This window comes from Carcharodon carcharias, chromosome 8 (assembly GCF_017639515.1).
Source record: "Carcharodon carcharias isolate sCarCar2 chromosome 8, sCarCar2.pri, whole genome shotgun sequence".
Classification (NCBI taxonomy): Eukaryota; Metazoa; Chordata; class Chondrichthyes; order Lamniformes; family Lamnidae; genus Carcharodon; species Carcharodon carcharias.
The window spans coordinates 14023827-14048105 of record NC_054474.1 but is presented as its reverse complement, the minus strand read 5'-3'; the positions used below and the strand labels follow the sequence as shown (position 1 = coordinate 14048105).

At 45.8% G+C, this 24279-nt stretch overlaps 1 protein-coding gene across 2 annotated transcripts in view; it reads right to left on the bottom strand.

Moving 5' to 3' along the window:
- Window positions 1-7321: 7321 nt before the first annotated feature.
- The window catches only part of LOC121281582 (H-2 class II histocompatibility antigen gamma chain-like), a 29459-nt gene continuing 12501 nt past the window's right edge, over window positions 7322-24279 (bottom strand). For both annotated transcript variants that reach the window (XM_041194581.1, XM_041194582.1), the window contains exons 3-9: window positions 22020-22102; window positions 20931-20993; window positions 19842-19937; window positions 18694-18811; window positions 17472-17579; window positions 14697-14894; window positions 7322-12098 (exon numbers count right to left, since the gene is read on the bottom strand). In XM_041194581.1, the coding sequence (XP_041050515.1) occupies window positions 12091-12098; window positions 14697-14894; window positions 17472-17579; window positions 18694-18811; window positions 19842-19937; window positions 20931-20993; window positions 22020-22102 (674 nt within the window). In that variant the 3' untranslated portion in view covers window positions 7322-12090. The remainder of the gene's footprint in view (window positions 12099-14696; window positions 14895-17471; window positions 17580-18693; window positions 18812-19841; window positions 19938-20930; window positions 20994-22019; window positions 22103-24279) is intronic.

Sequence of the window (24279 nt, the reverse complement as noted above, 5' to 3'; positions counted from 1 at the left end):
GAAGAAAAGAGTTGACGTTTCGAGTCCCCATGACCCTTCAACAGAACTTGAGATCGAGTCCAAGAAAGAGTTGAAATATAAGCTGGTTTAAGGTGTGTGTGTGGGGGGCGGAGAGAGAGAGAGAGAGAGAAGTGGAGGGGGTTGGTGTGGTTGTAGGGACAAACAAGCAGTGATAGAAGCAGATCATCAAAAGATGTCACCATCAACAGAATGTTACCAGGTCCCCAAGGGAGTTCTGTACCCCAGAGGGCTGTGGAGGTTCAGTCGTTGAGTACGTTCAAGACTGAAATCGATGGATTTCTACATATTAAAAACATCAAGGATATTGGGATAGTGAACGAAAATAGTGTTGAATTGGAAGATCAGCCATGATCTTATTGAACGTTGGAGTGGGCTCAAAGGCCTGAATAGCCGACTCCTGCTCTTATTTCTTATCTTCTTATCTTCCCAGATTATGAGGAGGAATTACATAAACTGGTATTCCCTGGAATATAGAAGGTTAAGGTGTGATTTGATTGAGATCTTTAGGAATTTGAAAGGAATTTAATAGCCTAGGAGTAGGGGGCATAATCTTACAATCAGAGCCAGGTCAAGACCTGGCTGCAGTGCTGTAAAAAGCTTAATGACCTCACAAGGTCAAGGTCAGTGAATGCATTTTCAAATGCCAGAACCTGCCCATTATACTCCACCAAACTCTCACACTGTTCAATGTAGCACACCCCCATCACTCACCCATCAGTAATCCCTTTCAATAAGGGCTAACCCTCACCGACCACTTCTGCATGCCTCACACCCACATATCACAGCATTCACATATTTCTAACTATTTAGCTGTGGCAGGCACATTACCCAGACACATTGCAACACACTCACTGACATACTTCCATCTCTCCTGCCAAACAAGTTGGCCCATCATAGGGCAGAGCAGCAGAGAATCCCTGGGGCAGGCATACCTACATCCCCTGCACCCCATGGAGTAGACAATGGTGCAACTTATTTTTTTAATGGTTTTTTTTTTATTCATTCATGGGACATGGGCTTCGCTGGCTGGGCCGGCATTTTTATTGCCCATCCCTAATGGCCCTTGAGAAGGCGGTGGTGAGCTGCCTTCTTGAACCACTGCAGTCCATGTGGTGTAGGTACATCCACAGTGCTGTTAGGAAGGGAGTTCCAGGATTTTGGTCCAGCAACAGTGAAGGGATAGTGACACATTTCTAAGTCAGGATGGTGAGTGGCTTGGAGGAGAACCTCCAGGTGGTGGTGTTCCCATCTATCTGCTGCCCTTGTCGTTCTAGATGGTAGTGGTTGTGGGTTTGGAAGGTGTTGTCTAAGGAGCCTTGGTGAATGCCTGCAGTGCATCTTGTAAATGGTGCACACTGTTGCTACTGTGCGTCGGTGGTGAAAGGAGTGAATGTTTGTGAATGTGGTACCAATCAAGCAGGCTGCTTTGTCCTGGACAGTGTCGAGCTTCTTGAGTGTTGTGGGAGCACTCATCCAGGGAAGTGGGGAGTATTCCATCACACATCTGACTTGTGCCTTGTAGATGGTGGTTAGGCTTTAGGGAGTCAGGAGGTAGGTTTCTCATCGCACGATTCCTAGCCTCTGACCTGCTCTGGTAGCCACAGTTTTTTATATGGCTTGTCCAATTCAGTTTCTGGTCAATAATGACCCCCAGGATGTTGCTAGTGGGGATTCAGCAATGGTAATACCATTGAACATCAAGGGGCGATGGTTGGATTCTCTCTTGTTGGAGATGGTCATTGCCTGGCACTTGAGTGGCATGATTGTCACTTGCCATTTGTCAGCCCAAGCCTGGATACTGTCCAGGTCTTGCTGCATTTTGACATGGATTGCTTCAATGTCTGAGATGTCGCTAATAGTGGTTAACATTGTGCAATCATCAGCGAACACCCCCACTCCTGACCTTCAGAAGGAAGGAAGATCATTGATGAAGCAGCTGAAGATGGTTGGGCCGAGGACACTACCCTGAGGAACTCCTGTGGTGATGTCCTGGAGCTGAGATGACTGACCCCCAACAACCACAATCATCTTCCTTTGCGCTAGGTATGACTCCAACCAGCAGAGAGTTTTCCCCCCGATTCCCATTGACTCCAGTTTTGCTAGGGCTCCTTGATGTCACACTCGGTCAAATGTGGCCTTGATGTCAAGGGCAGTCACTCTCACCTCACCTCAGGAGTTCAGCTCTTTTGTCCATGTTTGAACCAAGGTTGTAATGAGGTCAGGAGCTGAGTGACCCTGCAGAACCCAAACTTGGCATCAGTGAGCAGGTTATTGCTATCAAGTGCTGTTTGATAGCACTGTTGATGACCCCTTCCATCACTTTACTGATGATCAAGAGTAGACTGACTGGGCGGTAATTGGCCAGGTTGGATTTCTCCTGCTTTTTGTGTACAGGACATACCTGGGCAATTTTCCACATAGCCTGGTAGATGCCAGTGTTGTAGCTGTACAGGAACAGCTTGGCTAGGGGCGCAGCAAGTTCTGGAGCACAAGTCTTCAGTACTATTGCCGGAATATTGTCAGGGCCCATAGCCTTTGCAATATCCAGTGCCTTCAGCCGTTTCTTGATATCACATGGAGTGAATCGTATTGGTTGAAGACTGGCATCTGTGATGCTGGGGACCTCCGGAGGAGGCCAAGGTGGATCATCCACTCGGCACTTCTGACTGAAGATTGTTGCAAATACTTCAGCCTTATCTTTTGTACTGATATGCTGGGTTCCCCCATCATTGAGGATGGGGATATTTGTGGAGCCTCCTCCTCCAGTGAGTTGTTTAATTATCCACCACCATTCATGACTGGATGTGGCAGGACTGCAGAGCTTAGATCTGATCTGTTGGTTGTGGGATTGCTTAACTCTGCCTGTCACTTGCTGCTTATGCTGTTTAGCATGCAAGTAGTCATGTTGTTTCACCAGGTTGACACCTCATTTTTAGGTATGCCTGGTGTTGCTCCTGGCACAGCCTCCTGCACTCTTCATTGAACCAGGGTTGATCCCCTGGCCTGATGGTAATGGTACAGTGGGGGATTTGCTGGGCCATGAGGTCACAGATTGTGTTCGAGTACAATTCTGCTGCTGCTGATGGCCCACAGAGCCTCATGGAGTCTTGAGTTGCTAGATCTGTTCAAAATCTATCCCACTTAGCACGGTGATAGTGCCACACAACACGAAGGAGGGCGCCCTCAGTGTGAAGGCTGGGCTTTGTCTCCACAATGGGCAGATGCATCTGCGGCAGGAGGTTGGTGAGGATGAGGTCAAGTATGTTTTTCCCTCTTGTTGGTTCTCTCTCCACCTGCCGCAGACCCTGTCTAGCAGTTATGTCATTTAGGACTCGGCCAGCTCGGTCAGTAGTGGTGCTACTGAGCCACTCTTAGCGATGGACATTGAAGTCCCCCACCCAGAGTACACTCTGCGCCCTTGTCGCCCTCAGTGCTTCCTCCAAGTGATGTTCAACATGGAGGAGCACTGATTCATCAGCTGAGGGAGGGCGGTATGTGATAATCAGCAGGAGTTTTCCTAGCCCATGTTTGACCTGATGCCATGAGACTTCATGGGGTATGGAGTCAATGGTGAGGACTCCCAGGGCAACTCCCTCCCGACTGTATACCACTGTGCTGCCACCTCTGCTGGGTCTGTCCTGCTGGTGGGACATTATATACCCAGGGATGGTGGTGTCTGGCTAAATAGCTGTAAGATATGATTCTGTGAGGATGACTATGTCAGGTTGTTGCTTGACTTGCCTGTGAGACAGCTCTCCCAATTTTGGCACTAGCCCCCAGATGTTAGTATCGAGGACTTTGCAGAGTCAATAGGGCTGAGGTTGCCGTTGTCGTTTCCGGTGCCTAGTTCGATGCCAGGTGGTCCATCCGGTTTCGTTCCTTTTTTGTTACAACTGAGTTGCTTACTAGGCCATTTTAGAGGGCATGTAAAAGTCAACCACATTGCTGTGGGTTTGGGGTCACATGTAAGCCAGACCAGGTAAGGACTACAGATTTCCATTCCTAAAGGACATTAGTGAACCAGATGGGTTTTTTACAACAATCATTGTTAGGCACTTAATTCCAGATTTTTATTGAATTCAAATTCTGCTACCTGCTGTGGCAGAAATTGAAGCCAGGTCCCTGGAGCATTACCCAGGGTTTCTGTATCACTAGTCCACTACTCCACCGCCTCCCCCCATTATTGGTGTGGCAATGACTGAGGCCATTGAACCCTCATCCAGGATGGCAGTATTTTCCTGCCTAACTTACCTTTCCTAAATCCCACTTCATCCCCATCCTGCTATATGGTGTAAAGAACAAGTTTCCAGATACTGCTGCCCATCCTGAGGTGGTGTAATCTGAAGACAGCCCCTCAAGGAGGGGCTGCTTGAGGTTATCCTAGGAAACTGGAAACAGGAGTAAGCTACTTAACCCTTTGCACTTGTTCCATCATTCAACGGAACCATGCCTAGTTTGCAATCTAACTTCACAGCTTAAGCCTTGCAAGGCTATCTGAAGTCTCCCCCACTAAATGTCAGCAGCCTTCCACAGCCTTGCTGCGGCCACTGTAGTGTTCAATTGTGTTGTGTTTGATTATGTCGGCATGTTTGCAATTGACGCTCACTGTGCTTGATGGTTAAGCCTGGGCGTTGACTCAGAGAAAAGTAAACAAAGCTGTAGAAAGAGCTGGAAGCCAGAGTTGTGGCATGGGGTCGACATTTTAAAGCACTGTACACTAGGACAGACAAAGACACCCTTAAAACAGGCACCAAGAGAATGCACAAGGATGATTAATTGAGTTTTACACGTATTATTGGAAGTGTTGTTGGATAAAATTGTCAGGCAATTATTTCTTTGTGTCTTTCATTTCAGAATTTTGACCCAGGAGGACACTTTCCTGTCCTGGAGCTAAGGGATGAAAAGATGGTGGAGTTGTGGAGCAAGGGTGACACTGGGATATTTTCAGAAGAAAATCCGGAGCCTGATTAGCTACTCATGGGAGAGGAAGTTTCTTGGATGTCTCCTTCCTTTCTTCTCCCCCTCCTCTCTCTGTGTAGATCTCCCCCTCTCTGCTGCCTCTGCTCCATCTCTCTGTCATGCTGCAGTTCAGTAGGGTCTGCAACTATAGTCCCCAGCCAGAGAAGGCCTTCAAGGTTGCTTGGAAAAGTCCAGAACCACTTCCTTCTGACTCCAACAGCTTGGACGCACTCCTCCACAGAACCTCCGCTCACTCTGCAGCAGCAAAGGAAAATCAAAAGCACCTCCCCTCAACCGAAATCTTTAAATCATTCTATCGGTGGTCCCTTGTGCAGTTGAATGCAGGTTCAGCTGTGAATGTTTGAGAGAGGGACACATTTTGGCCCAGGACACTGAGGGGAGAATTGCCCTCCTCTTCTACTAGATAGTGGCCATCGAGAGGGCAGCTGGGGCCTCAGTTTAACATCTCATCCAAAGAGTCATGTGTTTCTACACAATTAGTGTAGAAAGCTTCACTCCAATTTGATTGGCTGGTGAAGACGTTCTGCCTTCGGTCAGTTGAACCAATCGCTTTGTAAGCTGGGAATTATCAAGGGGAACTTCGGCTGCAGAACCTCTGTGAATCATCTCATTCAATTACACCATTCCATCACAAAAAGCTCCCCAACATCTTGATCCGACACCCATTCTCATTATTTAATCGAGTGATTGCATCAGATTTGAGAGAAGGGAAATTCTGGTGATTTAGACAGGTTAAGTGAGTGGATAAATACATGGCAGATGCAGTGTAACATGGATAAGTGTGAAGTTATCCACTTAGCTAGGAAAAACAAAATGGCAGAGTATTATTTAAATGGTGATAGGCTGGGAAATGTTGATTTACAAAGGGACCTGGGTGTCCTTGTACACCAGTAGCTGAAAGCAAGCATGCAGATGCAGCAAGCAGTTAAGGAGGCAAATGGTATGTTGGCCTTCATTGCAAGAGGATTTGAGTGCAGGAGCAAGGATGTCTTACTGCAGCTGAACAGGTGAGACCACACCTGGAGTATTGTGTGCAGTTTTGATCTCCTTACTTAAGAAAGGATATACTTACCATGGAGGGAGTGCAGCGAAGGTTCACCAGACTGATTCCTGGGATGACAGGATTGTCATATGAAGAGAGATTGGGTCGACTAGGCCTGGGTTCACTGCAGTTTAAAAGAATGAGAGCAGATCTCATAAAATTCTGACAGCAATGGACAGCCTGGACACAGGGGGATATTTCCTCTGGCTGGGAGCGTCTAGAACAAGGGGTCACAGTCTCAGGGTACGGGGTAGACCATTTAGGACTGAGGTGAGGAGAAACTTCTTCACTCAGAGGGTGGTGAACCTGTGGAACAGAAGGCTGCAGAGGCCAAGTCACTGAATATATTAAAAAAGGAAATAGACAGATTTCTGGACTCTAAAGGGGTCAAGGGGTATGGGGAGAGAGCGGGAGTACAGCGTTGAGATAGATGATCAGCCATGATCACACTGAATGGCCTATCCCTGCTCCTATTTTCTATGTTTCTATGTTTCTGTGGAGCCAAATTCTTCTGCTAATAGCGCACGAACATAATTGGATAGCCAGACAAAGAGGAGATGCAGGTGCGGTGACCAAACACTTACACTGGGATTTTCCCACTGTGGGACCGGAAATTCTGTCAACTTTTCCGTCTTGCCGGCGACCATTCCCACCGGGGGGTGGGACTGGGAAATCCTGGCCTTCGTCGAGGGGTCTCAGAAGGCACCTTAAAGGAGGAGCAAGAAGTTGGGAGGTGGAGAGGTTTGGGATAGAATTCCAGAGTTGAGAGCCTCGGCAGCTGAGAGCAGAGTGAAATGATTATGATCAGGGACGCACAGGGCGCCAGGTTTGGAGGACCACAGAGATCTCAGTGGGTTAGGGCTGGTAGGCCGGGAGGGGTGGGGTCAGGGAGGGATTGGAAAACAAGGGTGAGAATTTTTTAAAATTGAGGCGTTACCACGCTGGGAGCCAACGTAGATCAGGAGCACTGGGGGAACTAGAGTTGGTGCAGGTTAGGGCACAGGCAGCAGAGTTTTGGATGAGCTCAAGTTTATGGAGATGGAATGTGGAATGTGGAAATGAGAGCTTTGGAGTGGTGGAATCTGACGATAGCAAAGGCACGGATGCAGATTTCAGCAGAACGTGGACTGCGTGCTCCGTGGAAGTTCCTCACCATCGCCTCCCCCAGGACAGTTAGGGATGGTCAACAAATTCTGACCTTTCCAGCGACACACACCCCAGCGATGAATGAAACAAGGGAGAGAGGGGCAAACTCACACAAGAACGACACAGTCCACGTAATTTTCCTCTGTCCTTTATTCTTCTGTTTCTCCTTTACAACAAATCCAAATCTTTCACAAATCAGATTAATCAGAAGCCATTCCTCATATCTCAAATGGATTTCAGAGCCTTTCTTGAAACCCACCAATCCCCTGAGCCCGGAGTCACCATTTTACTACAGACAGCACCTGTTTTCCCAAGTACACAATTCATTGCCCAGAACTCTGTTGAGAGACAGTAATGGTCATTTCTGTATAAACCTGCATTCTAGGCTAATGTCCCTATTTCTTAACCTTAACTGCCAACATCAACTCAATTACATGCAGGAAAACATTTATTGAAGCAAATCTTAATTATAATGTGCAAATCTCAAAACAACACAGCTTTAAAATGCAAAACCACACAAACTTCATCAGGCACAGCGATGATTGGTTAAATCTGTTGCAAAAAAGTGCCAATCCAAACTAAAATGAATTAATAATCCAGGATAAGCCTCCTGCTTTTAAGAAAAGTTCTGGTTATAAACTCGTCACTGCCAAAGATATTAAAATAGTAGCTACGTCTTTTTAATGTCGATTGCAAATCAGCAAAAAATTATCAAGTGGCCCGATACGTGATAACACTGGAGAAACCTTTTCCACGCGCTCTTACTCAAACCCAAGCAAAAAAATATGCAATGATATATATTGTTTAAAAGCAGCAATGATTCTCGAGGCCCATCTCAGGCTGACAGAAGAGTTTGGGAACCTGCCAACCCGCCCAGTTCAATGGGGACGTCCTACCATTGAGGCCAAGATGTCAATGGGAGTCACGATTTGACCTGCAAAAGGTGGCAAAGTGGCCAATTGGGTCACCTGATGTCAAGTGCAGCCACTACCCAGCTCAGGGCTTAACCTCCCGCCGTTTCGATTGAAAAACCAACAAGGTAGGGTCTCCAGGAGGAGCCTGTCGCCTTATCAGGTTATTTAACAGAGTAACACTGCTGTCACTGGCAAACACCAGCGGGGGGGATTTGATTGGTTTAGATTTGGCATGTGAGAGAATCAAGGGGAATGAACAGAGAAGAGTTTCCACCCTTGACTGAGTTAAAGTTGATGGTCAAGGATATTAATCTGTCCGCAGGGAATTTGTTTGTCCAGGGCCTTATTAAAGATGTACAAATTTTATTCAAATGGAGGATTAAGGGTTTTCATCTTAGCCATTAATGTGTCATTGCTAATACCGCACAGCAGGATTCCAGCAAGAACACAAGGTGAGATAGCTTCCCCGCTTACCAAGCCCCAGGTGGTTGAGGCCAGTGAACGTTTTTTCGCCTTCTACTTCTTGGTGTTCTGGTTCTGCAGGGATTCCAAATTCCCTCACCTTTCATGCCTGCTGGCTCCAGGTTTAGGAGATTCAGCTTCTACCTCACTGCGTGAGGGAGAAGGGAATAGAAGGGTATGTTGATAGGGTGAGATGAAGTAAAGTGGGAGGAGGCTCTTATGGAGCAGGAACACTAGCACGGACCTGTTCATAGAATTACAGAATCGTTACAGCGCAGAAGGAGGCCATTTGGCCCATCATGTCTGCACCAGCTCTCCGAGTGCCAATAGCCCATCTTCTCCCCATAACCCTGCGCATCCTTCCTTTTCAGATAATAATCCAATTCCTCCCTGAATGCCTCGATTGAACCTGTCTCAGGCAGCACATTCCTGATCTTCAACCAATCATCCCCACTGTTGGGCAGAATGGCTTGTTTCTGTGCTGTGCACTCTCTGTAAATAGTCACAGATTTCTCCTCAAGGTTCTCTCAAGTTCATTCTAATGCGCCAATCATAGATGGAACAGCCTCAGCAAGAAAACCACTCAGAGCCCCAAGCAGACGGCTCAGAATTTCTGCATGAAAGGCTTTGAATCTCTTTGCAAAGACTTGCAAAATCAACTTCCCTTTTCTATTATAAATCTATTGCGTTTGGCAAGTTCTTCTTAAACATCTGAACTGCACCCTTTACATTTTTCAGACTATTATTGAAAGATGCCAGAGCCCTGATACAAGGTGCATCATCGAACCACCAGCAATCCCTGTTGTTACCGCATTCCCTTGTCTACCAACCTTATTGCCTGTCCCGTTTTATAGAGGAAATTTCAAAAGGAAATTGGATATACAAACGTGAAAATGGAAACAATGGCAAGAATATAGGTAAAAGAGCAGAAGGTAGTGGGATCATTTGGCACCTTCAAACAGCCAGCACCAGGCACAATGAGCCGAATGGCCTCACTCAGTGCTGTACAATTCTTGAAGGGAGACCCTGAACCTAGTCAAGGTTGAGATCTCACTGTCATTCCACAACCTGATTAGCTATAGTGCATCAGTTCACCATTCTCCTTCTGTAACATGGGATTGGATGAGTTTGAGAATAGAAATTACGCATTTTATATTTTTTTTCTCTTCTGCTGAGCTGTCATAAAAAACTGGCAAAGCATGATATTTCTACCTCATGACTGATTTCCTGAGCGGTTAAGGATTAGCATGTGGTAGACACAAGGTGAAACTAGCCCTTTATACCAATGGTTTCCTGAGAGTCTGATTTTCACTATTTCTGTTCTTTTTACAGCACACACGTGATTCATTGGAGAATAGAAAAATCGAGAAGGTTTTGTCAAGTCTTTATTTTCATGGTCTATAAGAGGCCATCTTTCTTCACTAAACAAGGGTAGTTTCCTTGACCTTGTGTATGCAAAAGAACCAGAAAAAAGACAAATAGACACTAGACTTTAGTTGCCAACTCTGGTCAAACATATAGATAAAAACAAAAAAACTGCGGATGCTGGAAATCCAAAACAAAAACAGAATTACCTGGAAAAACTCAGCAGGTCCGGCAGCATCGGCGGAGAAGAAAAAAAAGTTCTGTCGAAGGGTCATGAGGACTCGAAACGTCAACTCTTTTCTTCTCCGCCGATGCTGCCAGACCTGCTGAGTTTTTCCAGGTAATTCTGTTTTTGTTCTGGTCAAACATATCCCTGGTGGGTTCATCACATGACCCCCCCTCCTCCATCTGCCCCACCCACACACTCCGAACATCGGTTGCCCAACATGTCTATCTCCCCCACCCCCACCCCCGACCATTAGAAAACCAGGATCATAGCTACCGGGTTGGAAGATGCTCGAGTGCCAGTCAAACAGGCTCATTATCCCTTCTCCACTTCAACCAATAAATGAAAAATAATGACACACAGAATTATTTTGAAATGTGACTATAATTTTTCTCATCCAGATGTGTCCTGGCAATTAATCTTTAATTTTTGGAGGCTCCAGGACAGTGCTGGAGATGTGGCAACCCTGCAATAAACCTTTCCTATTCACTGCTCATAATGTGAGGGCTTGTTATTGGATTGAGGCCTTGTTGCTAGGTCCCATGAACTGGGCTGAGGCTTAATATTTCTGTCAGCCAGATATAGGCACTTCTATTGACGAAATAAAACACAAGAATAAAATTCCCTCCCTTTATTGCAAATAATTTTCCCCATCTACAGTTAGCAATCACCATTGAGTAACAAATAAAAAGCTCAGGAAGAAATATTATTTTTTCATAAGGCAATACTAGCTTCAAACCAAGTGATCAATAACCAGGCATAATATGATGCTCCTGTAAGGTGTGGTAAAGTATGCCTTGGGAATATAAACTGGTACCACTATAACTGGCTCAAACCTTGAACCACAAAATATTGGGATGCGGTCAAAATCACTTCACTTCAAAAAAACAAATTGCAAAGGAACAACTTTTAACCTAAATTATCCACTGATGAATCTGGATGTGGCCAATGATGGCAAGGCCAGCATATAGTGATCATCCCTAGTTGCCCCTTGAGAAGGTGGTGATGAGCATTCTCCTGAAACCATTGCAACCCTTGGGGCAATACTCCTTCCACTCTGCAGTTGGCTGGGTTGGTGGGGGTGGGGTGGGGAAGTGGGGGGTGGGTGGGGGGGTAGCAAGGGAGGTGGGGGATGGGAGGTGGGAGTTTTTGGGTCATGTCCCAGTACAAATGAAGGAACTGAGGTTTTAGATTCAAATCAAGGTGGGGCGTGTGATTAATGGGCAGGTCAGTATCTAAAAGGGAGGTTTATATGACAGTTGGGAGCCATCATCGGAATAGGCCCCAAAGAAGGGGCCCACTCTTCAATCGATGCCCCATTTTGGTTCCCTTTCAGGTGCTGTGGATTACCAGAACTCTAGTATTAATCCCAGTGTTTCAGTGTCCAGTTATTTATGTTCCCTTGTACCAGTCTATATTCCTTTGGGATTTCCATGACTGAATTGTATCTGTTTGGCATTTTACTATTCAAGTGTCCTCATGTCTCAATGAAACCATTTAAAAATGCTAATTATTTTTTTTAAGAAGGCCCTGAAATTCAGGAGATGTTGCTCTCCCGGTCTCCTGTTGTAACTCTGGTGAGAGATCAGAACAAGCCTTGGAAGGGAATGCTGTACAATTCTGCCACTCCCCCCCACCCCACCCCCGGGGAATGGGAACAGAATATCCCCATGGAATTTCCTTTTTTGGGGGAACGACATGAAAAATGTCAGAGATGAGGGCAACTTGTTTCTCTGTTTAAAAAAGTAATCAGTGTGGACAAATCTTTAACAAGAGTGGGAAGTACAATAGCCAGATAAGGAGTCAGCTCTCAACAGTTAGCGATCATACCCAAGGTTAATAAAAATCAGTAGTTGCAATTAATGTATGACTTAGTTATGGAGCGAAGCTAGTCAGATTGTGCTTGTCTCTCCATCATGAGTCCATCCTCATTCTTAATGTGCTGAAATGAAAGAGAAAGAGTTTACATGAGTTTGAAAATTATTCCCAAAATTTTGACATTTCAACTATGTTTTTAATATCGGTTTCTTCTGGATTCTGCATGTAGACAAGTTGTATTGGAAGTTTTCTTTAATTACTCTTTCATGGGGCATGAGTGTCACTGGCTAGCATTTCTACTGCCCATCCCTAATTGCCCTTGAGAAGGTGGCGATGAGCCGCCAAAGGGATAATGACCAAATATCTGGTTTAGGTGGTGCTGATTGACAGATAAATATTGGCTGTGATGCCAGAAATAACTGCTCTGCCCTTCCTCAAAATATTGCCCACAGGGCTTTTTACATTTAGCTCAGAGAGCATATAATAAAGCGCCTCCAACACCGAGAGTGTCAGCCTGGCGATTGTGCTCAAGTCTCAGGGTGTGGAACACACAACCTTGTAATTCAGAGGCAAGAGGGTTACTCACTAAGCTATGGCTGACAGAAATTGCCCTCTTTGATGTTCAATTTGGACCATGTTTGTAATTTCCATCAAAACATGAAACATAAATCTTTTGTGAGCACATTAGCAATATTGCCATAGTCAGCCGAACAGTTCCTCCCCCTATCTGCGAACACTTCACCATCTGCACTCCCGCCCTCCAGGGTTAAATGACAAGGAGAGGCCTCATAGATTAGCGTGGGTTTTAAAATTAAGGCATTGTTGAACTGGGAACTAATGTAGATCAGCAAGCACAGGGGTAACTGGTGAACAGGACTTAATGCGAATTAGGATACAGGCAGCAGAGTTTGGATGAACTGAAGCGTGAAGGAGAGAAGGTGGGAGGCTGGTCAGCAGAAGGAGCCTAAACACCACATGGACCCATTGGGCCGAATGACCTGTTTCCATCCTTTGGGGGTTAAAATTCATTTATATAGAATTTTTCCTCAGGAACATAGGTGGGTGGGTAGAAACCACAATAGGTAGAGTATACATGGGCTGCAGAAGGATAATAAATAGATAGGCTGAGTTTATTACAGCTTGTACATGGGCTTTGAGATGGGTAGGTGTAATGCGTTGAACAGGTTGTTCCTCATTCCTTACTTCACTAGGGTAGTGCATGTACAAGTGCAACAGTCCTTCCTAATCTGGAGGGCAGAGTGTTGTAGTGTCAAACAATTGTACAATCTATTGGACGTAACACAAGTGGACAGTGGCTCCACCCTCGAATCTCTGCAGGCAAGTCTGCTTTGCAAGGTAACAGAATGCTGTACAGAGATAAAAACAAAAAAACTGCGGATGCTGGAAATCCAAAACAAAAACAGAATTACCTGGAAAAACTCAGCAGGTCTGGCAGCATCGGCAGAGAAGAAAAGAGTTGACGTTTTGAGTCCTCATGACCCTTCGACAGAACTAAGTGAGTGAAATCAGGAAGAACTTCACATAAAGTGTAATGGAAAAGGGTAAGGGAGAAATGGAAAGGAAGGGTAACTGGAAGCCTCTTTGGCCTGAAAAGGTTGTGGATGTTGGGGTTCAACTGGATCATTCAAGCCTGACAGATTCCTTTGAAGGTAAGGCCATCAAGGAATATGGAGCAAAAGCAGAAAAATGGGGTTGAGGTACAGGTCATTGAATCTTATTGAATGGTGGAACAGTCTCGAGGGGTTGAATGGTCAAATCCCATTCCTACACTTAATTTTATTCATTCACGGAATGTGAGAATTGCTGGCAAGGTCAATGTTTATTGCCCATCCCTAATTGCCCTTGAGAAGCTGGTGGTGAGCTGCCTTCTTGAACCGCTGCAGTCCATGTGGTGTAAGTACACCCACAGTGCTGTTAGGGAGGGATTTCCCAGTTTTTGACCGAGTGACAGTTGAAGGAATGGCAATATAGTTCCAATTCAGGCTGGTATGTGGCCGGAAGGGAAACTTGCAGGTGGTGGCGTTCCCATGTATCTTCTGCCCTTGTCCTTCTAGGTGGTAGCAGTCGAGGGTATGGAAGGTGCTGGCGAAGGAGGCTTGACAAGTTGCTGCAGTGCATTTCGTAGATGGTACACACTGCTGCCACTGTGTATCAGTGGTGGAGGGTGTGAATCTTCAAGGTGATGGATGGGGTGCCAATTAAGCAGGTTGCTTTGTCCTGGATGCTGTTGAACTTCTTGAGTGTTGTTGGAGCTGCACTCATCCAGGCAACTGGAGAGTATTCTATCACATTCCTGATTTGTGTCTTGTAGATGGTAGGACAGGCTTTGGGGAATCAGGAGGTGAATTCCTCGCCGCAGTTCCCAGCCTCTTACCCACTCTTGTTGGCACAGTATTTATGTGGCTGTACCAGTTCAGATTGAGGTTATTGGCAACTCCTAGGATATTGATGGTGAGGCACTCTGCAATGGTAATGCCATTGAGTGTCAAGGGGAGATGGTTAGATTCTCGCTCTTGTTGGAGGTGGTCATTGCCTGGCCCTTGTGTGGTGTGAATGTTACTTTCCACTTTGCAGCCCAAACCTGAATGTTGTCCAGGTCTTGCTGCAATCAGGCATGGACTGTTCCGAGGATTCATTCCTTAGAAAAGGGGGATTTTTTAAAAACACTTTTGTCAAGTAGTTTAAGAAAACTAAAACATACGTTTGCAGTTTAATTGGTGGCGAGTGTCTGTTCCTTCAACCTTAGTTCCATTCGGGTAAGTGCACCAACAATATCCTGTGCTTGGCCAACATTGCTTCACCTCATAGTTGCCCTTCTCATCACAGCTGGGGCGGTAGGCTCCAGGAACAATCTTGCTTTCCTTGCGGTGCCTCTCACAGTCAGTTTCGACTTTGAGCACTGGACAAGGGAAGTTAATGATTGACATCATAATGATGTTTTTCACATCCCAAAGTCCTCTGCTTGTAGCCTGCCTTCTGGGTTTTCCCAAATCCCTCCATGGCCTCTTCCTTCTCCCCTTCTCTGTCACTTCCTCTATCCCTACAAACCTCCAAGCTCTCTGCGTTCCTCTCATTTTGACCTCTTGCGCACCCTTGATTTTAGTGGCAGCCGTTCCTTCAGTTGCCTAGGCCCTAAACTTTGGAATTTCCTCACTAAACCTCTGCACTTCCCTGCCTCACCTTGTTCTTAAAAGCTACCTCTCTGACCAAGCTTGTCCCAATATCTCCTTATGTGGCTCAGTTTCAATCACTCCTGTGAAGCACATTGGGGTGTTTTACTATGTTAAAGGCACTATATAAATGCGCTTTATTGTTATTGCTTCCCCTCATTAAAATTGATGCCTCTGGGTCTTCATTCAAGGCACGTGTAATTGGGAGATGTTACTGGAGCTGGGATTTGTAACTCCGCTGACTGCACGTTCTCCAGAAAAAGAAGGGACCAGGTTATTCTGAGGGATCAGGAAAGAGAGGCTGTATCCCAACATCCACAGCGAAAGTGAAAGGGGCACTGAGCAAGTCTCCAATGGTATAACAAAAAAATTAAGAGCTCCTTCTTGAGAAGATGTGTAGGTGAAAACCTATGCCTTAAAGACTCAAAGGTACAGCATTCTAGAACATTCCTGATGTTGACCTCAAGTTCCTTTGGATTGTAACTCTGTATGGAATAAGCAGATCAGTCTTGAATTCATCAGCATTGTGACTCAGTGAGGTCAGTCTCAAATAGCTCTGGGCTACACTGAGCTAACGTCTCCCCTCACTCACGTCAGTTATGAAATGAGCTTGCAGCAATTCTTCAGGTGCATGATTCATTAACAGGAGTCCAGCGTTGTACAATGGAAATGCAAGATTAATTAATATTTTATAATTTTTCTTTCTGGGTAACAGGGAACATTAATATAGGACTTTTTTTTCCAGGAGAGTAAATGACTGGATAGAGTCCGTGATAGAGCAAACTGTACATTGTATGATTGACTGGGTAGAGTCTATGTTGGGGCAGACTGTACATGGTACATGGGCAGAGATTGATTGAGAGGGTAGAGTCTATGTTGGGGCAGACTATACATGGTACGGTGGGCAGAGATTGATTGACTGGGTAGAGTCTATGTTGGGGTGTACTGTACATGGTCTGTGGGCAGAGATTGATTGACTGGGTAGAGTCTATGTTGGGGAAGACTGTACATGGTCTGTGGGCAGAGATTGATTGACTGGGTAGTGTCTGTGTTGGGGTAGACTGTACATGGTCTGTGGGCAGAGATTGATTGACTGGGTAGAGTCTGTGTTGGGGCAGACTGTACATGGTCTGTGGGCAGAGATTGATTGAGAGGGTGGAGTCTATGTTGGGGCAGACTGTACATGGTCTGTGGGCAGAGATTGATTGACTGGATGGAGTCTATGCTGGGGTAGACTGTACATGGTCTGTGGGCAGAGATTGATTGACTGGGTAGAGTCTATGTTGGGATAGACTGTACATGGTATGTGGGCAGAGATTGATTGACTGGGTAGAGTCTATGTTGGGATAGACTGTACATGGTATGTGGGCAGAGATTGATTGAGAGGGTAGAGTCTATGTTGGGGCAGACTGTACATGGTATGTGGGCAGAGATTGATTGAGAGGGTAGAGTCTATGTTGGGGCAGACTATACATTGTCTGTGGGCAGAGATTCAATGGTTGGAATTTTCCAGCCGTAATTCCACCCCCACCCCACGGCAGGTTCCTCTGGGTGGGGCCGGTGAGTCATTGAAATCTTTGTTCACATCAGCCCACCCAGAAAATCCCGCCGGGGTGAGGGGCTGGAAAATTCCGGCCAATGAGTGGGTAGACTCTATGATAGAGCACAGTGTATGTTGGCTGTGGGAGAAGATTAAATGAGTGGGTAGGGTCTGTGATGGGGCAGAGTGTATGTTGGCTGTGGGAGAAGATTAAATGAATGGCTAGGGTCTGGGATGGGGTAGAATACATGGATTACAGAAGGATATCAAATGGTTAATTTGCTTTCCTACATGACAAACATTAATATGTTTGCAGGATTGTAAAATAAATGATTGGATTACTGGACTCATAATCCAGAGGTTTGGACAACTAATCTCAGCGCCACCACAGCAGTCTGAATGTTGGAGTTCAGTTCAAAAATATGATGCTGAAATGAAATAGAGATATCAGTAAAAGTGACTATCAAGCTGTTGGATTGTCATTAGTGAACCAACTCAGACCTACTCACATACATGGAGTTAAAATTGGGTCCAAGATGGTTTCCATGGATTTGTTTTGAGTTTTATCTCTTTGAGCATGGGGGTGTCATGTGGTTCTGCTGTTCTAGACAATGTGAATGCATGTGAGTGAAGAGCTTCCTCATCCAGTTTCACTCTGTGCTCTCGTGGGCTCATCTCACTGTTTCGCTGACACCCAAACTCGGAACCACACTAGCCCTTCCCAACCCGCATTTGCTATGGATTAAACATTAGCTGCCATAGTTACCTTTTGATTCAGGCACAGCATCGGGAGAATTGGTCTCCTTAGTATCAGATGCCTTTGGCAGGTCGACCATCATTGGCTTCATGGCTATGCTTGAGTAAATCCTTCTCCCTGTTGCAAACATAAATAATCCAGTGGTTTCAAACGTGTAGTAAAATTACAATGATACATTTGGCACCAATTGTAGGGGGCAGGTTGGTGCTGATGTGATTTGCCTGCCAAACCCATCGTCCCCTATCATTGCCTGGTACCTGGTCTGGCCCCAATTTTAAAATTCTTACCCCTGTTTTTAAATCCCTCCATAGCCTCACTGAAATCTCAGCCTTACAACCCTCCGAGTTATCTGCCCTCTTCCAATCCAGGCCTCATGCACATCCGTAACTTTATTCGATCCGTCTTTGGCAGCCGTGTCTTCAGCTGCCTTGGACTTTAGCCCTGGAATTCCCTCCCTAATCCTCTTTATGTCCTCCTTTAAGATGCTCATTGATCTCGCTTTCTATTTGTGGGAGTGTGCTGAGCACAAATTGGTTACCTCGTTTGCCTGCATAACAACAGTGACTGCACTGCAGAAGAGGCTCATGGACACATGTTGGAATGTCCTGAGGATGTGAAAGGTGCTACATTAATGCAAGTCCTTTCTTTTTTTTCTCTGCATACTGAAGGTGAGCCAGCTCCCTGGGATCACCCCAAGACAAGAGGTGAAAAAGAGAAAGAGAGAGAGAGAGAAGGTGGGGGTGGGCAGAACATGGTCGAGAAAGAGGAATAAAATATTTTTTTTCTTACACGGGATGGGTTCATCACTGGTTAGGTCAGCATTGGCTGCCCATTCCTAATTGCCCCTTGAGAAGGTGGTGGTGAGCCGCCTTCTTGAACTGCAGCAGCCTGTGTGGTGTAGGTACACCCGCAGTGCTGTTAGGGATGGTGTTCCAGGATTTGGCTCAGCAATAGTGAAGAAGCAACGATATAGTTCCAAGTCAGGATGGCGTGTGGCTTTGTGGGGGTGTGTAGGGGGGGGACTTGCAAGTGGTGATGTTCCCATGTGTCTGCCACCCTTATCCTACTAGGTGGCAGAGTCCACGGGTTTGGTAGGTGCTGTCGAAGGAGCCTTGGTGAGTTGCTGCAGTGCATCTTGTAGATGGTACACACTGTTGCTACAGTGCGTCGGTGGTGGAGGGAGTGAACGTTGAAGGTGGTGCCAATCATGGAATATATGACAGATACGTACCAATGGGTTGGGGTTGGGGCTCAGGTTGGGGTTGGGGTGCACTGGGTGTTGGGGCTGCCTCCTTCTTCTCCTGTATGAGTTGAAAGAGAAGCCAGTTCTTGAGCCAAGTGTTAAAGTCCTGTAAACAAAAGATATATCACACGGTCAGCATCTAAGGACTTGGAACAGGTCCTTCGAATTGGATTAAAAATGGAAAATGCTGGAAAAACTCAGCAGGTCTGGCAGCAACTGTGGAGGGAGAAACAGAGTTAACATTTCCAGTCCGTATGACCCTTCTTCAGAGCATCTGAAGAAGTTCTTAAGTCATACAGACTCAAAACGTTAACTGTTTCTCTCTCCGTGGATGCTGCCAGACCTGCTGAGTTTTTTTCCAGCATTTTCTGTTTTTATTTCAGATTTCCAGCATCTGCAGTATTTAGCTTTTATCCTTTGAACTGGATTGTGAGTTCACTTTAAGTGAGAGAATTAGATTTATTCTACTTGTTAAGTATTGACGCATCTCTCATATCAAGCTCAAACACTGAAGGTAAAAGTTTCCTCAAACTTTAAACTTATGAATGATTTTGAAACAGTAGGAGTAGAGAAGATGTTTCCAATTCTTCCTGGTGAAAATATGGCAGTCTCTCCCACAGAAAAAGCAGTAGATGCCAGTTCAATTATTCATTTTATAATCTGACAGTGTTAAATCTTTGCTAGCCATGGGTATTAAGGAGCTACGGAACAAGGTAGGTGGATGAAGTTAAAGTACAGATCAGCCATGATATCACTGAATAGCAGAACTAGCCTGAATTCCAGTTCCTATGCTGGGGAGGGGGGGTGGGGTGGTGGAATCCAAAACTATAGAGATAATCAATGTAAGACACTTACTAATAAATCCAAGAAGGAATTCAGGAGGAACTTTGTTACTCAGTGCGTGGGGAAGAATGTGAAACTTGCTACCACAGGCAGTGCTTGAGGCGAATAGCACTGATGCATTTCAGGGGAAATGCAAGGGGGAGAAAGGATTAGAAGGTCACGCTGATAGGGTGAGGTGGGAGATGGCTCGTGTGGAGCATTAACACTGGCGTGGATCAGTTGGGCCAAATGGCCTTTATCTGTGGTGTAAATTCGATGTAATTCTCTGTGACAAAGCAGGACTCAACACTAACCTGCCAATCGGATTCCGTCATGCTGTCTCTCAGCAGCTTGAGGTTGGTCGGGAAGGTGCTGTTAAATTCTGGAATGTTCTTGGTTGTGTTCTCTTTCTGCCATTGAAAAATCAACAAAATTGTCATAATTGGTCAACCGTTCTACCAAAGGTGCAGTCACTGCCCAACTATGTTAACCCTCCTGCCCAAATTTGTGTTACAAAATTCAAACGGCCTGAAGTTCCATCAAGTGCTTTTCCTTACTGCACGCTTGTGAAATTTGTGTGAATGATCGAAGCCTTCCAATGCCTTTTGGGCCATTTTTTCTACACTCAGGTCACAATATGAAAAATCGTTAGTTCTGCAGGGCCATTCAGCCCATTGTGCCTGTGCCAGCTCTAAGAAAGAGCTGCCCTATTAGTCCGGCACGCACTGCCCATCCCTTTCCCACCGCCCTGCAAGTTTGGCCTGTTGAAATCACTTTTATAAACCCCTCAAAAATCACTGACCCAGCCCCCAGACGGACTATTGCGTCCAATTCCGATTGCCACACTTTTGGAAGGATGTCAAGGCCTTGGAGGTGGGGGGGGAGGTGGAGGGGATTTGTTAGATTGATACCAGCGCTGTGGAGCTTCCATTATGGGGTGAGGCTGGAGAGGCTGGGATTGTTCTCCTTAGAGCCGAGAAAGGTTAAGGTGAGATTTAATGGAGGCGTTCAAAACCACGACAGGTTTTGAGAGAGTAACTAGGGAGAAACAGTTCCCACTTGAAGCTGGGTCAGTAACCAGAGGTCACAGGTTGAAGTTAATCGGTGAAGGTACCAGAGGGGAAATGAGGAGGTTTTTTTCTCACGCAGGGAGTTGTGATCTGGAACTTGCCGCCAGAAAGGATGGTGGAAGCAGCTCAAATAATAAACTTTCAAAGGGAGTTGGATAAATATTTGAAAAGAAAGGAATTGCAGGGCTCTGGGGTCGGAGGTGGTGGAGTGGGACGACTTGGATAGCTCTCTTTCAAGGAGCTGGCATGGGCATGAATGGCCAAATGGTCCCTTCCTGTTCTGTATCATTCCACGATCCTACAATAGCTTCCAAAAATTTCCTCTAATGATACCTCCAGCAGTTCCTGCACTTTTTCCAGCAAAGTCATGGGTTTGGAGGGAGTGGATTTTGGAACCTGTGGAGAAATAATCACAAAGAGAAATGATTATATATTTGTGACCGTTAAAAACTGCCCTCAAATCAACATTCACCGCACAATTTGTCCCGGTACGGTCCTGCCTGATCTGTCGCATTCAGTTCTGGGCCACCGCATCTCAGGAAGGATATGCCAGCTCCCAGCGGGTAACTTTCTTGCCTCTGGGTCAGCAAGTCCCGAATGCTCCAGAGATTGAAACGTTAAAAACTAGGCTGATGCTCACAGTGCTGGCACCGAGGAAGCACTCCACTGCCGGACGAGGTGTTGAACACAGGCCCTCCGCACCCACCCCCCCACCGCCCCCCCCCACCCCCACCCCCACCACCACCAATCTCGGGGAGTCCGGGTCCCGATCCTGCTGGGGTCCAACGCAAGATAGCAGGCGGTCCCATGCCCACCTTGCAGAGTCCCGGCTGAGGCGTGGGCCTCACCAGAGGTGGGGCTTGGTTTGCTCCATTGGAGGCTCATAGGCCTACAGCTGAATACAGAGAATGGTGGTGTTGGAGTGGGGGGTGGGGGGATGGTGCGAGGGGAGGTAAATGTAGATGTTCCTCCAGAATGACATTGGGTGACCTTAAAGTAATGAATTTTCCCTCTGTTGGTTCCACCACTGACCACCCCCCCACCCCCCACCACCCCCCCAACCTCCCAACCTATCACTACACTGGTACATGGTTCCTTTGTCTCCACCAAGCCCCCGGAAGGACTTAGGGCAGGGGCCTGTTGAGATAGCAGCCCAATTTCAGGGACCTTCTATTTGTGTAACACTGTGTCCCATTCTGAGAACAGCTCTGTCCCCAATGTGTTTGTATTGAAGATCAGTCACTGTAATCATGTCGGCCCAAATGCAACAGCCACTGTTATTGTACACAGCAAGATCACAAAATAGTAACTCAGATGACTAGCCGCTGAATGTGCCTTTTGGTGGTGTTGATTGAGTTTCATTTTTATTCACCCATTCACTTAAGTGCAAGTGTTTGCTTTTCCGGATTTGCTGAAAGTTACCTTTGGTTTTTCCATATTTGGGTCAATGTAGGCAATGGGCATATCCATCATCATGGGTCGGAAATGCATTATTGGTCTAGGCCCTGAAGAAATAAAAGGTGATGATATTTTTATTAGTGCATCGCATTGACAACATGAAAGGAAGACATGGAGGCAAATTTTAATCTCCCAGTAGAGGTGTGACGTTCCGGTCGCCACATCATTCTCTTGCGGCCTATTCATGGTTCGGGCAGGTCTTGGCTGAAAAATGCACATACACCACTTCTGAGTTTGAGGTCCCCACTGTGAAGACCCCTGGAAAATTGTATTTCCTCCTGCGCACTATTTTCATGTGCTGGTGTGGGCTTTAAGGAGGCCAGATAAATGCACCTCCTTGAGAGTTTGTGACAACTGGGGAACAGGAGTCAGGAACATTCTGACAGGGAAGAGTTAAATGTTTTCACACCTTCAAACGTTGTTATTAGATGCTGTATTGTAATGTAGCTGAGTTTTTAATGCAGTGATTCAGCACAGGGCTCTGTTCTGTAAAAGTAAGGTAAGCATTAAATTGACCACCATTGTGTAAATGTTGACATGTATTACAGTACTTTTCCCAATGGAGAAAATGCCAAATTGCATTCAAAAGTGTGGAAAATGTGTTGGAAACCCCTCCATGTCATGTTTGGCACTGGGATTTAAATATACAGATGGCCCTGACTGTGAAAGGTAAAAAGAACCTGAGCAATTGCTCCTCTCCAATGATTGACAGGCAATCTGTTTTGAAATGCTATCATCAGTTATTTCAATTTCAACCTTTCGAGTTCAGAAGCCAATGTTTTGCTAGCTGTGGCCATTATGAATGCTTGGCTGAGTTCTGAGATCTGATAGTCCATTGAGACAGATGTTCAGTGGAATCACTGACATTTTTACGAGGTTATAATAACCTAATGAGCTCATTTTGAGAAACAAGTGTCTGGCAATCTGTCACTGTTGATACAGTTGCCAGGTGGCCTCATTATAAATGCTTGGCTGAGCTCCAAAACACAAACAAATTCAATCAGCGGGTGTACTGTTTCTGAAATGGAGTATTGCTTTGATTGACTGACATCTTTATGAGGTTATAGTAAGTTATTCTTTGTTCCATTTTGTTGGTGTTTGTATGTTTGTTTGGACAAGCTAAGAGTTGTGAAGTGAGGGGAAGCCTCTCTTATTGATACTATGAATGGCTCTGTCTGACTGACACTGTTATAGGGTTGTAAGGACAGCAGTATGTTTTTTTTTTCGTTTAGCATTTCAAGACTAGCCATTATTATTATTATTATTATATGGCTCATTGGCTCTGGTGTGTGGGTATGGAAGATACAAAGGCTTGGGAGGGTCTGGAGTGGGTATGGGTAAGACAGTTTACACTTACCTCTCAAAAGGTTCCAGAATCCAGAGTATGGTTCATGGTTCCTCTGAGGGGCCATGAACTATGAGTCATCTAGAACCTGGCCCGATTCCATACTAATTGCAGGGTGATGTAGGGAGGTGGATGGGAGATGCCTATCCTGGCAATGAAGCTAGCTAAGTTGGGCATGCAGGGTGTGGTCTTGCCATGCATGCTCTTACCCTGTGCCAGTGAAAATTGCTGGGAATGGGGACAGGAGTCCCCGAATCGGGTCCAGTCTACCACTTTTAAATCCAACCAATCTCTGTTCCAACATGGACGGTGGCATGAAAATCCGAGCCCAGATTTTGGTTGCACAAGAGTGTTCCAGGTGATGAAACTAAGGTGATAGATGTTAAGATCTAATTAAATGATGGAACAGGCTCAAGGATCTGAATGCTCTACTCCTCCGCCTAATTATCGAATCATAAAATCTTACAGCAGAGGGTGGCCATTTGGTCCATTCAGTCAGTGTAAGAGCTATCCAATTTAGTCCCAAGCCCAGTATTAACTCCGTAACCTTGCAGCTTAGTCCCCTTCAACGTCCATGTGCCTTGTAAAGCTTCTTACATAATCTGATTCTACCGCCTTTTCAGGTAATGTGTTCCAAGCCATACCACCCCTCGTGTGATTCATGAAAATGTAATCATTTTATAAGGTTATTGGGATTCATTGTAAAGTAGGAATAGTGGGGTCTGGATAGTGTCTGTGTGTGTGAATTGTGGGAGTGGGGGGTCTTAACTGAATTACAGACAGCTGGTCTGAAGGCTTCGATGTATCAGAAGAGAAGCTAGGATTGAAATGTTAAATAAGTAAACATGGCTGAAGTTTTAGAGTGTGAGGTGTAGAAGG